The sequence below is a fragment of the Oncorhynchus tshawytscha genome, linkage group LG32 (genome assembly GCF_018296145.1).
Source record: "Oncorhynchus tshawytscha isolate Ot180627B linkage group LG32, Otsh_v2.0, whole genome shotgun sequence".
Classification (NCBI taxonomy): Eukaryota; Metazoa; Chordata; class Actinopteri; order Salmoniformes; family Salmonidae; genus Oncorhynchus; species Oncorhynchus tshawytscha.
Window position 1 is genome coordinate 15,381,451 of NC_056460.1, and position 14,295 is coordinate 15,395,745.

General features: G+C 42.4%; 2 protein-coding genes across 2 annotated transcripts; one reads left to right on the forward strand and one right to left on the reverse strand.

Moving 5' to 3' along the window:
- Positions 1 to 5,079: 5,079 nt before the first annotated feature.
- Positions 5,080 to 12,975, forward strand: LOC112230250 (TAF5 RNA polymerase II, TATA box binding protein (TBP)-associated factor). The gene is made up of 12 exons (XM_024396468.2): positions 5,080 to 5,523; positions 6,770 to 7,010; positions 7,269 to 7,416; positions 7,495 to 7,662; positions 7,904 to 8,067; positions 8,404 to 8,539; positions 8,768 to 8,888; positions 9,092 to 9,221; positions 11,067 to 11,231; positions 11,471 to 11,648; positions 11,919 to 12,096; positions 12,300 to 12,975. Exons 1-12 carry the CDS (start codon positions 5,118 to 5,120, stop codon positions 12,512 to 12,514), a joined length of 2,250 nt encoding a protein of 749 aa, XP_024252236.1. The 5' UTR covers positions 5,080 to 5,117; the 3' UTR covers positions 12,515 to 12,975.
- A 9-nt stretch (positions 12,976 to 12,984) lies between these two features.
- On the reverse strand, positions 12,985 to 14,220 carry LOC112230252 (ATP synthase membrane subunit K, mitochondrial). Its single transcript, XM_024396470.2, has 4 exons — positions 14,102 to 14,220; positions 13,474 to 13,572; positions 13,295 to 13,385; positions 12,985 to 13,104 (listed from the first exon to the last, which is right to left on the reverse strand). Exons 2-3 carry the CDS (start codon positions 13,558 to 13,560, stop codon positions 13,296 to 13,298), a joined length of 177 nt encoding a protein of 58 aa, XP_024252238.1. The 5' UTR covers positions 13,561 to 13,572; positions 14,102 to 14,220; the 3' UTR covers positions 12,985 to 13,104; position 13,295.
- Positions 14,221 to 14,295: the final 75 nt, after the last annotated feature.

Consider the following 14,295-nt stretch of genomic DNA (forward strand, 5'->3'; position numbering starts at 1 on the left):
CCTGGACTAAAGCATCCGCCAACTCCTGGACAGTCTGTGGTGCAACGTGGTGTTGGTGGATGGAGTGAGACATGATGTCCCAGATGTGCTCAATTGGAGTCAGGTCTGGGGAACGGGCGGGCCAGTCCATAGCATCAATGCCTTCCTCTTGCAGGAACTGCTGACACACTCCAGCCACATGAGGTCTAGCATTGTCTTGCATTAGGAGGAACCCAGGGCCAACCGCACCAGCATATGGTCTCACAGGGGGTCTGAGGATCTCATCTCGGTACCTAATGGCAGTCAGGCTACCTCTGGCGAGCACATGGAGGGCTGTGCGCCCCCCCAAAGAAATGCCACCCCGCACCATGACTGACCCACCGCCAAACCGGTCATGCTGGAGGATGTTGCAGGCAGCAGAACGTTCTCCACGGCGTCTCCAGACTCTGTCACGTCTGTCACATGTGCTCAGTGTGAACCTGCTTTCATCTGTGAAGAGCACATGGCGCCAGTGGAGAATTTGCCAATCTTGGTGTTCTCTGGTAAATGCCAAACGTCCTGCACGGTGTTGGGCTGTAAGCACAACCCCCACCTGTGGACGTCGGGCCCTCATACCACCCTCATGGAGTCTGTTTCTGACCGTTTGAGCAGACACATGCACATTTGTGGCCTGCTGGAGGTCATTTTGCAGGGCTCTGGCAGTGCTCCTCCTTGCACAAAGGCGGAGGTAGCGGTCCTGCTGCTGGGTTGTTGCCCTCCTACGGCCTCCTCTACGTCTCCTGATGTACTGGCCTGTCTCCTGGTAGCGCCTCCATGCTCTGGACACTACGCTGACAGACACAGCAAACCTTCTTGCCACAGCTCGCATTGATGTGTCATCCTGGATGAGCTGCACTACCTGAGCCACTTGTGTGGGTTGTAGACTCCGTCTCATGCTACCACTAGAGCGAAAGCACCGCCAGCATTCAAAAGTGACCAAAACATCAGCCAGGAAGCATAGGAACTGAGAAGTGGTCTGTGGTCACCACCTGCAGAACCACTCCTTTATTGGGGATGTCTTGCTAATTGCCTATAATTTCCACCTGTTGTCTATTCCATTTGCACAACAGCATGTGAAATGTATTGTCAATCAGTGTTGCTTCCTAAGTGGACAGTTTGATTTCACAAAAGTGTGATTGACTTGGAGTTACATTGTGTTGTTTAAGTGTTCCCTTTATTTTTTTGAGCAGTGTACATTAAAATACAAAAAGTCATGGGAAGCACAAATGTAACATCACAAATCACCCAGAAAAAAACAATTACATTCCTCAACTAAGTCCCCAATCAATGTTTTAAATTGACCGAATGGCATCAGAACATCAAAATGAAATCTACACTACCGTTCAAAAGTTTGGGGTCACTTAGAAATGTCCTTTATTTTTTTTAAAGAAAAGCACATTTTGTGTCCATTAAAATGACATTAAATTGATCAGAAATAGTATAGACGTTAATGTTGTGAAAGAAGGGCAGCATCCCAGAGTCGCCGCTTCACTGTTGACGTTGAGACGTGTTTTGTGGGTACTATTTAATGAAGCTGCCAGTTGAGGACTTGTGAGGCATCTGTTTCTCAAACTAGACACTAATGTACTTGTTCTCTTGCTCAGTTGTGCACCGGGGCCCCCCACTCCTCTTTCTATTCTGGTTAGAGCCAGTTTGCGCTGTTCTGTGAAGGGAGTAGTACACAGCATTGTGCGAGATCTTCAGTTTCTTGGCAATTTCTCACATGGAATAGACTTCATTTCTCAGAACAAGAATAGACTGACGAGTTTCAGAAAAAAGTTATTTGTTTCTGGCCATTTTGAGCCTGTAATTGAACCCACAAATGCTGATGCTCCAGATACTCAACTAGTCTAAAGAAGGCCAGTTTTATTGCTTCTTTAATCAGAACAGTTTTCAGCTATGCTAACATAATTGTACAATGGGTTTCTAATGATCAATTATCCTTTTAAAATGATAAACTTGGATTAGCTAACACAACGTGCCATTGGAACACAGGAGTGATGGTTGCTGATAATGGGCCTCTGTACGCCTATGTAGATATTCCATTACAAATCTGCCAATTCCAGCTACAATAGTCATTTACAACATTAACAATGTCTACACTGCATTTCTGAGCAATTTGATGTTATTTTAATGGACAAAAAATGTGCTTGTCTTTCAAAAACAAGGACATTTCTAAGTGACCCCAAACTTTTAAACGGTCGTGTATTTTGAATTTTGTTCCATCAATAGAGTGCATTCAAACTAAAAGCTGATTGATTTAAATGCTGACATGTGTTAGATCAGACTGCTATGAAACTGTTGAACCATGTTAACACATACAGACATGTGGTTTTGGCCAAATTTAAAGCTATAGTTACAGATGTAATTTGATCACTCTTTTGTTGCTGAGAATTATGAGCTTCGTGATTTGATCAATTGACTGAAAACCCACACTAACACACGGTTATATTAACAGTATTGCAGTTCATGTAGCCTACTTTTGGCCAGCTAGTAGCTTAACCACCGATCAAACAACATTATAGACTAAACGCTCAGATTCTGTCGCTGCAGGATTGTTTTGCTGTGACTGAATATAGATCAAATTAAGATCGTACACCTGTATGTTATTCCTTAAAATAATCAATATCTTAAATGAAATCTCTATGTACAATGTCCTCAGACAAGATGACTAGTCTGGCTAATGTCAGATAAGCAGTGTAGAATATAAGAGGATATACAGGGATTAGTGAAGGATAAAGATTCCCATCAGAAATCTTGCTGGGAGAATGATTGAACACAGGCTGCAATAGCAAGAATCATTGTGGCTCAAGAGAGAGAGAGAGAGAGTGTATGTATGTGTGTGTGTGTATGTGTGTGTGTGTATGTGTGTGTGTGTGTGTGTGTGTGTGTGTGTGTTAGCCACACTGTAAAGGGGTTACCATGAATTGGACAGTAATTTAGAGGCAGCTCGGTGGCAAGTCAAATTCTGTATTTAATATTACTGTACACCTACTGTAATATAAACATGGTATCAAAGCAAGTACTGTGTAATGACACCCAGTACAATACAGTAAAATGTACATTCTCACTCACGGGTGCAACAAATATAGCCTTTTACAAGGCACGCCTCAAAATATGTTGTTAATGAGCCAGAAACAATAATACCATGCACCCACTAGTGGTCAAAAGGTTTATGACGCTCCAATGATACGGTATTCTGTGGGGTGGAATTACAGTACCATTCGATATACAGCAATTTTCCCACAATGCACCATAATTTACAGTATGAGTTTTTTACTGTTGATAATACCTAAAATGAAGGTATAAATGACAGTTTCCGTTAAAGTGCAGAGAGAGAGAAAGTACAGTGGCACACGTCACACTCACTGTAACAATGAATACGCTTGCATGCACACTAATAATTTGAATATTACACATGATTATGGCAGTAGGCCAAGTATGGCCATAGTCATGTAAACACTTTAGTATTTTTATCTTAATTGGAATAAGGTCCAAATCTAAGCATACGCCAAATAAAACACCTATTTTGCTGAGAAATCTTTGGAATTATTAGGAATGTAAACACCTTACTTGGTGTTCCAGCGGTGTGTTTGATCTGCGCAGGTACCAGCACCGGTAGGGCAAGACTCCCTCTTAAGCTCGAGTGAAGTGAGTTCGGAAAAAGTGAAAGTATGCATCTTAGAGAGAGTTTTCACATACAAACTTTACATGTCCGAACATAGAAACAAATAGGCTTCACAAAAATACCATGGTTGCTGTGGTAGAAAGTTCAATTTGACTGGATTTTTTTTCTACATTTATTTAAAGGGGAAGTTTACCCAAAATCAAGAAACTCTGAAGTGATTCCATACATTGAAACTAGTTCATTGGAGTTGGTCCTCTCTCTCTCACTGTAGTGTTATACTGAAGCAACTGCAAAAATGGGTCACATGACTCCTGATACTATATATATATATATATATATAGTGGATTCAGAAATCGGTGAAATGTTGTTTTATTGAAAGCCTCTGGCCGAATGAGCTATTTTGATCAAAAGTACTATCGGTTTGAGTCAGGAAATGTTTACTTATTCACCGAAGTTCCTCCTTATTGTCCGATCAGGTCTGATTTCAGATGTGTCCATGTAAACTGGATTATTAGGAAAATGGTTCTTCTTGCAAAGCATGTCAACAGTTTAAACAAACTATTATATTAATCTGACTATCCACAATAATAAAATCCAAACTGCATTATTGTATTATTGTGTGCATGTAACCGTACTCAATATGTCTTTCTCGTAGAATAGCGTTGTTGAAGGAGCAGCTGGTAGCTTAACGATTAAGAGCTTTGGGCCAGTAACCGAAAGGTCGCTTGGTCGAATCCCCGAGCCGACTAGGTGAAAAATCGGTCGATGTGCCCTTGAGCAAGGTACTTAGCCCTAATTGCTCCTGTAAGTCACTCTGGATAAGAGTGTCTGTTAAATGACTAGAATATAAAAATGTATTGCTTTTTCTTTCTTTTCTTTTACACCATTTCATTAAAAACATCAGCAATAAAAAATATACTGGTATTGCCGAATCCCTTTAAGGAGATTTGATCTCTCTCAAACGTCAGGGAAAGTGACAGTGGGCCCAAAGCGCCACCTACTGGTACAACTGACACATGACTGGCACATATAGATCACAGATCAAATCATTTTTTGTATATTTTTGTCAGCAGGTGAAAAATATATACTAACTAAAACTAAAAGCAATACAAGTAATGCAAAAAAGATTTACCTCTAAGCTATTAGCTGTCCTCTTCAATAATGTTAACTAAGTTACAAATACAAGATTTTCATATGATACAAAAATGTAAACATCATAGCACAATATTTCTACAAGCAAGAAAGATGAGTTGGCCATAATAAATCGTTTCTAAAAATAAAAATAGAAATTGTTATAAACTCGAATTTTGATTGGCTGCTGTACAGGAATGACGGTTCTCTAAGAATTCGCCTACACCACTGAGAACCAACGAAACTACAATTTCTTCTTTCGGAGGACCAATCAGAATAGCAGATATTGTGCGGTCCACGTTTCTTTATTTTGCCCGTACATGCGCACTTCATTTCGAAAATGGCGGCTGTGCAAGATGGTCAGCTCAATCTGGAGGTCGAAAAAGACATAAAAACAGAAATAACAAACGATGGGTCTGGAAACATCAATGCAAACTCTTCGTCACCCGGTTCTACGTCTTCGGGCGGTAAATCAAAATCTCCTGCGGGATCGGGTGAAGATCAACAGACACTGCTCGCGGTGTTGCAATTTCTCAAGAGGAATAAATTGACAGAGTCGGTCGACATTTTGCGGCGAGAAGCGGGCTTATCTGCAGATGCAGATGATTCCCCGGTATCCGAGTCGGCGGGAGCTGGATCGGGTGGCGTCCCAAGTGTCGGTGCTGATGGGGGGGATGCCAACTCTCTCCTCAGCCGAGTGTCAATCGCCACCCCCGTCGCACCCCCGGCCACGGCACCCCCAAAAGGTCTCGTGCGATCACATTCAAAAGTCATGCGTATTGTTTTTATTTGCCTTGTTAGCTAGCTACCCAGCTAAGATACCAAATAAATGATTATAACGTTGCGTATTCACAAGGGCATGCAATGCAATTGATGTGTTATTGCCAGTTGGCTTACTGTTGAATGAATGAAACACGAGAGAGCTTGACAGCCAGTCCTGAAACTGCTGTTTTTGTTCCTCATACTGGTAGATGTATGAAAACAGTTCTTGCGATAAGACCATAGCCGCGGGAAGTAGGAGCACCCCCTGAAAAAAAACAGAATTAAAAAAAAAAAAATTAATGTAAAATAGTAATATTTTTGCAAAAAATGATTTTCACAAAAGTAGTGCACTCGGCGTTTACTAGTATAAGCGGACTGATATAGAGGTCTGTTACCGTGAAGCACTTTTTTCCCCCCAGCATCTCTGCTTTGGCAAAAAAAGGTCGTTGTATAATTCAGAACAGTATCCTGCAGAATTCAATAGTTGCAATTGTAAGAGTTGTCGCCCCGTCCCTGCGATTGTCATTCTAATGGAATCCAGAATGAACAAAACCCCATCCTCAAACATTTTATATTTGAGGGCAGGGTTTTAATATTTTTCTTGACCAAATAAAATAGAAAAAACACAATTGACCATCCTTACAAACCACTTAATGTAAATGTACATGACTGTATTGTACATAGGCTGGTCATCTAGGTTAGTACCAGTAGGCTTTCCATCACCATGAAGAACAACAATGCACAATACAGTAATTGAGTACATTGAGACATCAAGTGGATTCTGATGATGTGGCTCAGATGGCACTTGCAATGCTAGGATTGTGGGTTGGATTCCCATGGGGGGGCCAGTATGAAAAATGTATGCATCACTACAGTTAAGTTGCTCTGGATAAGAACTGTCTACTGAAATGAATAGACCATTTTCACTTTTCACAAAGAAATAAGTTGCATTTTCTTAGTATTTCAAGAAACTGGAAAACATATATCAAACAAGTATTTTTATGTTCCACAAGTTAACTGTTCTGTACAGATAATTATCAGACTCTGGTTACAAACGCAGGTAAACACTCAAATACATTTAGCTTCTGTTTTCACAAAAGTAGTGCACTGGGCCTTTACTAGTCGCAGCACCCCGACCCTGAAAGTACTATGGGTAAGACCAATAGTTCTATTACTGTTAGTTAGCTACTCCAATATATTTTCATTCTTCTAACAACTGTGCTTGTACAGTGGTGGCAGCATCAGGTGGGGAAGACCAACCAGACGTCAACGTTGTCTTGTCGGCCTATAGCCAGCAGGGGGACCCTGTCCTCTACCCACTCTACTATAACGGCCTGAAGAAGTTTATTGAGTCTGTCCTGGACTGCCACAGAGCTGAACTCTCCCAGGTCTTCTACCCACTGTTTGTCCACATGTACCTGGAGCTGGTCTACAACAACCACGAGAATGAGGCTAAACAGTTTTTTGAAAAGTAAGTGTTGTGGACTGGTAGTGTTGTTGCTCCTTTGTAGCGTCTCCAAAGTTCCTGCCTGTCAAGTACATGTCTTTTATTGATTTTAGGTCCAACTGGTGTATTGATTTGTCAGGGACTTTTATGAGTTCCACAATCAAATGGGAAACAACCTGTTCTATTTGTAGCTGCCTAACACGGTGTAATGTGACACTATGCATGCGTTATTTAGATGTTAGATCCACTGACTCTGCTCCCTGCTGTCTCTCCCTACCTCAGGTTCAGCGGTGACCAGGAGTGTTACTACGAGGAGGACCTCCGCATCCTCTCCAGCATGTCCAAGAAGGAACACATGAAGGGAAACGAGACCATGCTGGACTTCAGGACCAGCAAGTTTGTCCTCCGCATCTCCCGAGACTCCTACCAGGTAAGTTGTCTTGGAAAACCAGAAATGTCAAGGTCTCTGTGGCAGTTGACAATAACGTATCGTATGTTATCTTACCAGCTGTTGAAGAGGCACCTGCAGGAACGTCAGAACAACCAGATCTGGAATATTATACAGGAACATCTCTATATTGATATCTTTGACGGGATGCCTCGGAGTAAAAGTCAGATTGATGCCATGTCGGGCAGTCTGGCGGGGGAGGGCAAGAGAGATGCCAACAAAGCCAAGGTGGGGGTCTGTGTGTGTGTGTGTGTGTGTGTGTGGGGGGGGGGTTGTCAGTGTGAGTGATGCTGAAGCAAAAATCTGTAATAGTTGGTTTGTTTTAAAGTGATAGTGTTGTCAATGTAGGTGTAAGTAAAGCCTGTGAGCAATACTTTTTAAATTTCAGATACGCATTTCTGTATTTGCTGATTGAGAGCATTGATCTGTACTGACTAGACTTACTGTACCACTCCTGGCTGTTGTGCAGGTGTTCTATGGTCTTCTGAAGGAGCCAGAGATCGAGGTACCTCTGGACGATGAGGATGAGGAGGCAGAGAACGAGGAGGGCAAACCCAAGAAGAAGAAACCGAAGAAGGACAGCATGGGCTCCAAGAGCAAGAAACAGGACCCCAACGCACCCCAACAAACTAGGTACGTCACCACTGACACACATTTCTTTAGTTAGGAGTTGTTTTCCTTAGTGCACACGCCCTAGCGAACCGTTTCGGAAATGAACATGTTTATTTCTTATTGGACCAGTCCAGGTAGTCCCTGTTTCAGTCAGTTTTCATTTGGTGCCTAATGAACACGGTCCAGATTTCCTTATGTTTCAGAGACCACAAACAACATCTGTACTCTATTCTGCACTAGAGTTAGCCACAACCCTTGTTAGCATTTGCAGTCCCTCCCCATTGAAACAATTGTTACTGCCTGACTATGACTTATGAATGATGTATAAATTGACCGTGTTCATTTTTAATATCCAAGAATCCCCCTCCCCGAGCTGAAGGACTCTGACAAGCTGGACAAGATCATGAACATGAAGGAGGCCACGAAGAAGATTCGTCTGGGCCCAGACAACCTACCCTCCATCTGTTTCTACTCCTTCCTCAACGCTTACCAGGTCAGCCATGCTTGGATATGGATTTTCAATGTTTGAATGACAACTTTATTAGTATTCAAGTATAACTTGATTTCAATGTTGACAAAAACTTTGTGATGAGCTCAGTGTTCTCAACGTGAAGCTTCTAAAGCATCATTATTTAATATTGTGAATAAAACTTTTATCCACAGTATTACCACAAAACAATGCGGTAACATACAGTATTCTGTCTTGACCTTTGACCTGTAGGGTCTGACAGCGGTGGACTTCACAGATGACTCCAGTCTGATTGCGGGGGGCTTCGCTGACTCCACCGTTAGGGTGTGGAGCGTCACACCCAAGAAACTACGCCGGGTCAAATCTGCAGCAGGTAAATGACAATGGTGACCACAGAGATAACATACAATACATCATGCACACATCCAAACACATGTTATGACCAAGGCTGAAAGTAGCATTCCACAATCCATCTATAACCATTGTTGAACTTGAGATCATAAGCTTGCACATAAATTGATAGTAACCATGACTTTAAATCTGCTCCCTCTCTCTCTCTCTCTCATCTCCCTGTAGACCTGAGTAATATTGATAAAGAGTCTGATGACGTGTTGGAGAGGATCATGGATGAGAAGACGGCCAGTGAGTCTAAGATCCTGTACGGACACAGTGGACCAGTGTACGGCATCAGCTTCAGCCCTGACAGGTAAGATGCTATAAAGTGATCAGTGGGGGGGACACTTTCCCAAACTCAGATTAAATCTGGTCCTGGACTATGAAGAATGCTCAATGGAGAATGTATAAGGTAAGGGGTGTCGAACTGATTTTGCCCCGGGGGCTGCATTCGATCTTCAATGAGGTCTGGAATAGAGGTCGACCGACTATGATTTATCAACGCCGATACCGATTATTGAAGGACCTTAAAAGCCGATACCGATTAATCGGACGATTTTTATTTATTTATTTGTAATAATGACAATTACAACAATACTGAATGAACACTTATTTTAACTTAATATAATACATCAATAAAATCTATTTAGCCTCAAGTAAATAATGAAACATGTTTAATTTGGTTTAAATAATGCAAAAACAAAGTGTTGGAGAAGAAAAAAAAAGTGCAATATGTGCTATTGTAAGAAAGCTAACGTTTCAGTTCCTTGTTCAGAACATGAGAACATATGAAAGCTGGTGGTTCCTTTTAACATGGGTCTTCAATATTCCCAGGTAAGAAGTTTTAGGTTGTAGTTATTATAGGAATTATAGGACTATTTCCCTCTATACCATTTTTATTTCATTAAGCTTTGACTATTGGATGTTCTTATAGGCACTTTAGTATTGCCAGTGTAACAGTATAGCTTCCGTCCCTCTCCTCGCTCCTCCCTGGGCTCGAACCAGCAACACAACGACAACAGCCACCATCGAAGCAGCATTACCCATGCAAGCAAAGGGAAACGAAAACTGCAAGGCTCAGAGCGAGTGACGTTTGAAACGCTATTAGCGCGTGCTAACTAGCTAGCCATTTCACTTCGGTTACACCAGCCTCATCTCGGGAGTTGATAGACTTGAAGTCATAAACAGCGCAATGCTTGACGCACAACAAAGAGCTGCTGGCAAAACCCACTAAAGTGCTGTTTGAATGAATGTTTATGAGCCTGCTTCTGCCTACCACCACTCAGTCAGATACTTGTATGCTCAGTCAGATTATATGCAACGCAGGACACGCTAGATAATATCTAGTAATATCATCAACCATGTGTAGTTAACTAGTGATTATGATTATTTTTTACAAGATAAGTTTAATGCTAGCTAGCAACTTACCTTAGCTTACTGCATTCGCGTAACAGGCAGTCTCCTTGTGGAGTGCAACGAGAGAGAGGCAGGTCGTTATTGCGTTGGACTAGTTAACTGTAAGGCAGTAAGATTGGATCCCCCGAGCTGACAAAGTGCAAATCTGTCATTCTGCCCCTGAACAGGGCAGTTAACCCACCGTTCCTAGGCCGTCATTGAAAATAAGAATGTGTTCTTAACTGACTTGCCTAGTTAAATAAAGGTATTGAAAAAAATCTATATATTTTTTTAAATCTGCAAATCGGCGCCCAAAAATACTGATTTCCAATTGTTATGAAAACTTTAAATCGGCCATTCCGATTAATCGGTCGACCTCTAGTTTGGAAGGCCGCACTGAAGCTGTCTTATTTCCTTGACGTCAAATGTTTCTAAAAAGGAGTCCACTATACATTGTTAATGGAATTTTTATGCTCCCTGACTGTCTAGTGATTATTAGTTAGCTGGACAGTCAAGAAACGACACTGTTTGACACCCCTGGTCTAAGGGCTTTTTAGTCCAGGACTATGCTTAATCTGTCCTTGGAGAACTGGACCTGGGTGTATCATGTAGTGTGGCGTATTGGACTAATGTTAGGAGGCAAGGATACATAGTTTGAATTAACTGTAAACTTCATAGAGATTTGAAACACTAGAGTTACGGTCTTTTCTAGTGTTCTTATTTCTACAGTTAACTTAAATTCTCCTCTAATCATGTATTTTAGGAACTACCTGTTGTCCAGTTCTGAGGACGGTACGGTCAGACTGTGGAGTCTGCAGACATTCACCTGTCTGGTGGGGTATAAAGGACACAACTACCCTGTCTGGGACACTCAGTTCTCACCCTATGGTTACTACTTTATCTCTGGGGGACATGACCGAGTCGCTCGGTAAGAACCCTTATAAATACCTAATGTTCCATTTGTTTCAATGCAATTGATGAATGGCATTCTTTGGGCCTGTTTCCTGGACTGAAAAGGATGTTCAATGGAAATCTTCTATTGAAAGGGCTTTCAAGGCTTAATTTATGTCTAGAGAAAAAGCCTGACTGTAATTTGGTTTTGTTTACCTGATGGGTCACAAGAAAACAGCCACTGGTCTTGAGGTTTTGCTTGGTCTTCTTCCGCAGTCTGTGGGCGACTGACCACTACCAGCCCCTGCGTATGTTCGCTGGTCACCTGGCTGACATCACATGCACCCTGTTCCACCCTAACTCCAACTACGTGGCCACGGGTTCAGCTGACCGTACCATCCGCCTCTGGGACGTCCTGACTGGAAACTGTGTCCGCATCCTCACGGGTCACAAGGTACAAAGAGTTCAAGGTCGTAGGGTACCCGGTGATCTGTTCAATCCCAATAGAATGTGTATAGAATGGTTTGGTGTTCAAGGTTTAGTAGGCACAAAATGGGAGACTACACCTTGAAAGGGAGAAGGAACAGCCTAAATTCATTTTTTTCACAACCCTGAGTAACATGTCCTTTTGTACAATTTGAAATAACTTGTTGCATACTGTACACAACAAGAGTAGTATGTGTGATGTTACAACCTCCATATCTCAAACCGGTTTGGTTCCCAGGGCCCCATTCATTCCTTGGCCTTCTCCCCCAATGGGAAGTTCATGGCCTCGGGAGCAACTGACGGGAGGGTTCTACTATGGGACGTTGGTCACGGCCTGATGGTCGGAGAGCTGAAGGGACATACTGACACCATCTACGCCCTCAAGTTCAGCAGGGACGGAGAGATACTAGCCTCAGGTTGGTGTCCCTTTACTGACATGTAATAGCCTTTTCACACTACTGAGCCCTTTGTGCTGGCCTGGTCATGCACCCACCATACTTAAAGACAATGTGAAAAGAATATCTGAGCAAGCACAGTATGGTTTAGGGGGATATTGGGTCTACAAGAAATGTATGCTTGTAGTTTTCCACCACTCCACTTATATAATAATATTTTCCAGGCTCAATGGATAACACTGTTAAACTGTGGGATACACTGAAGGCCTTTGATGATGTGGAGCTGGATGACTTCACCGCGGCAACAGGTCACATCCATCTACCAGAGAACTCCCAGGAGCTGTTGCTAGGCACCTACATGACCAAGTCCACCCCTGTCATTCACCTGCACTTCACCCGCAGGAACCTACTGCTGGCTGCAGGGGCCTACAACCCATGAGGACATTCAGAGAACCCCCTGCTAAAAAAAACTGGGGTTGTGTGAGATGAGAAATTATAAAAGTCTTATCCAACCACAGTGGATCAAAGCAAAATGCCCAACTGAAGTGTGTCTACTGTGATGCAGACCTAAGGATCATGGTTGTTCCAAAAGCTGCAGCACTATCAAGCTGATCTAGGATCTGATTGAGCCCACCTAGCCTAAAATGGCTCAGGTGTGAAACTGCCCCTAGATACAGATCCAGGATAAGCTTGTCCTCTCAAATCTTAGTGGGGAAATGCAAAACTGACCCAGGACCAGTGTCTAGGTGCAATGTCACCCTACTCCCCTAAAAAGAGTGCCATTACTAGCCTATTAAAGAGACCATGTTTCACTGCCACAAACAGCTTTATGTAGCTGTCATGCTGTATAGAGTATTTTATACTGGTGCATATTGTGTAAATAAAACACTTTTTTAATGACTTGGTGGGTTAAATTTTACATTGTTTTTATTGTTAACACAGTGATGCCAAATAATGGCCTTATTTCTTACAAGCACATCCAGCTGCCGCCAAACTTCCGACTACTATACTACAGAACAGTCAGGAGACCTGTGGGGAAACAAGAACACATTGGACATACAGTTAGCTTAACACCAGGCAGAAACATGTATTGTCCATACGAAGACTCCCGATTAGTCATACACATTTCTGAATAAAACAGTGCAGTCTTTATAAAATGGTAAGTTTGCTAGACAAAATGGGTACGAGAAACTGACGGTATCCTATGCAATACACTCACATCACTTTGCCGTGACAGCCGCCTGTTTCTTGGGCTTCAACTTGAAGAAGAGGGCAATGGTGGCTATGCTTGCATATGTGAGCAAGACACACTGTGGACAGAACAACATACGTGTGACCTTTCTGAGAATGTGAACTGGTTGTACACCATCTTGCACAGTAATTCATGCATGAACTTACGTTCCTCCTGCCTGTGATTGTGTATGCATTGAAGTACTTGGCAAATCCAGTAAACTGGTGACTGGTTCCTGCGTCGTGTCCGCCCATGTTGGATAGTAGCTGGTCCAGAGAGAAATAGATTACTCAGTCAATTACAATGCAGCGCAAGACATTAATGTCAGTACTTATTGGACTCGGGGGGAAAATAATTACTCAAGACAACTTGCCTGTCTAACATTAAAGCTCAGTAGCCCTAGTTGACAAGCCTATAACGGTCTGCAAGCCAGGCAGTTTCTTCCCACAACAGTGAAAACAAATGAGCTAACGTAACGTTAGCTAGTTACAGTAATTATATCATGTAATTGTGTGGTACCATTCAACCCAAAGCGGACTGCTATATTTGTGTGGGTATTGTTAGTTTGTTAGCTGGTTCACTTTCATTCAAAAACAGTACCTGGCAGGCAGTAGCTAGCTAGCTACCGCTAGAGGTTAACGTTAGCAATATTGGCTAGCAAGATTGGTTGGTACTGACAAACAACTAAACGGGCATTTTAGAGACACCACAAGCAACAGCGTCCTGGACAACGCTGTTATAAAACGTAGGGAAATGAATAAAGCTAGATGTTATATTGATTGTCACTATTCTTACCTTCACCACACACGACCCTTGTGCACGGAATTGAACAAGTGCCCTTCAACGAGAGAGGCCGAAATGCTAAAAGTATCAGGAAGTCCCGCCTACTCTCTACAGCGCATGTTCAGTGGTTAGTGTTTAATGAACCAATTTTTCTGGACGAAGCTAACGTCAGTCAATGAATAACCCCGCCTTTTTAATGTAAAATT

What these genes read in the sequence shown, in the direction of transcription:
- LOC112230250 (XM_024396468.2), top strand. Translation starts at nt 5,118, where the DNA reads ATGGCGGCTGTGCAAGATGGTCAGCTCAATCTGGAGGTCGAAAAAGAC. An exon ending in GGCCACGGCACCCCCAAAAG is followed by an intron (nt 5,524 to 6,769) that starts GTCTCGTGCGAT and finishes GTGCTTGTACAG; the next exon opens with TGGTGGCAGCATCAGGTGGG. An exon ending in GAGATGCCAACAAAGCCAAG is followed by an intron (nt 7,663 to 7,903) that starts GTGGGGGTCTGT and finishes GCTGTTGTGCAG; the next exon opens with GTGTTCTATGGTCTTCTGAA.
- LOC112230252 (XM_024396470.2), bottom strand. Translation starts at nt 13,560, where the DNA reads ATGGGCGGACACGACGCAGGAACCAGTCACCAGTTTACTGGATTTGCC. An exon ending in CAATCACAGGCAGGAGGAAC is followed by an intron (nt 13,386 to 13,473) that starts GTAAGTTCATGC and finishes TTCTGTCCACAG; the next exon opens with TGTGTCTTGCTCACATATGC.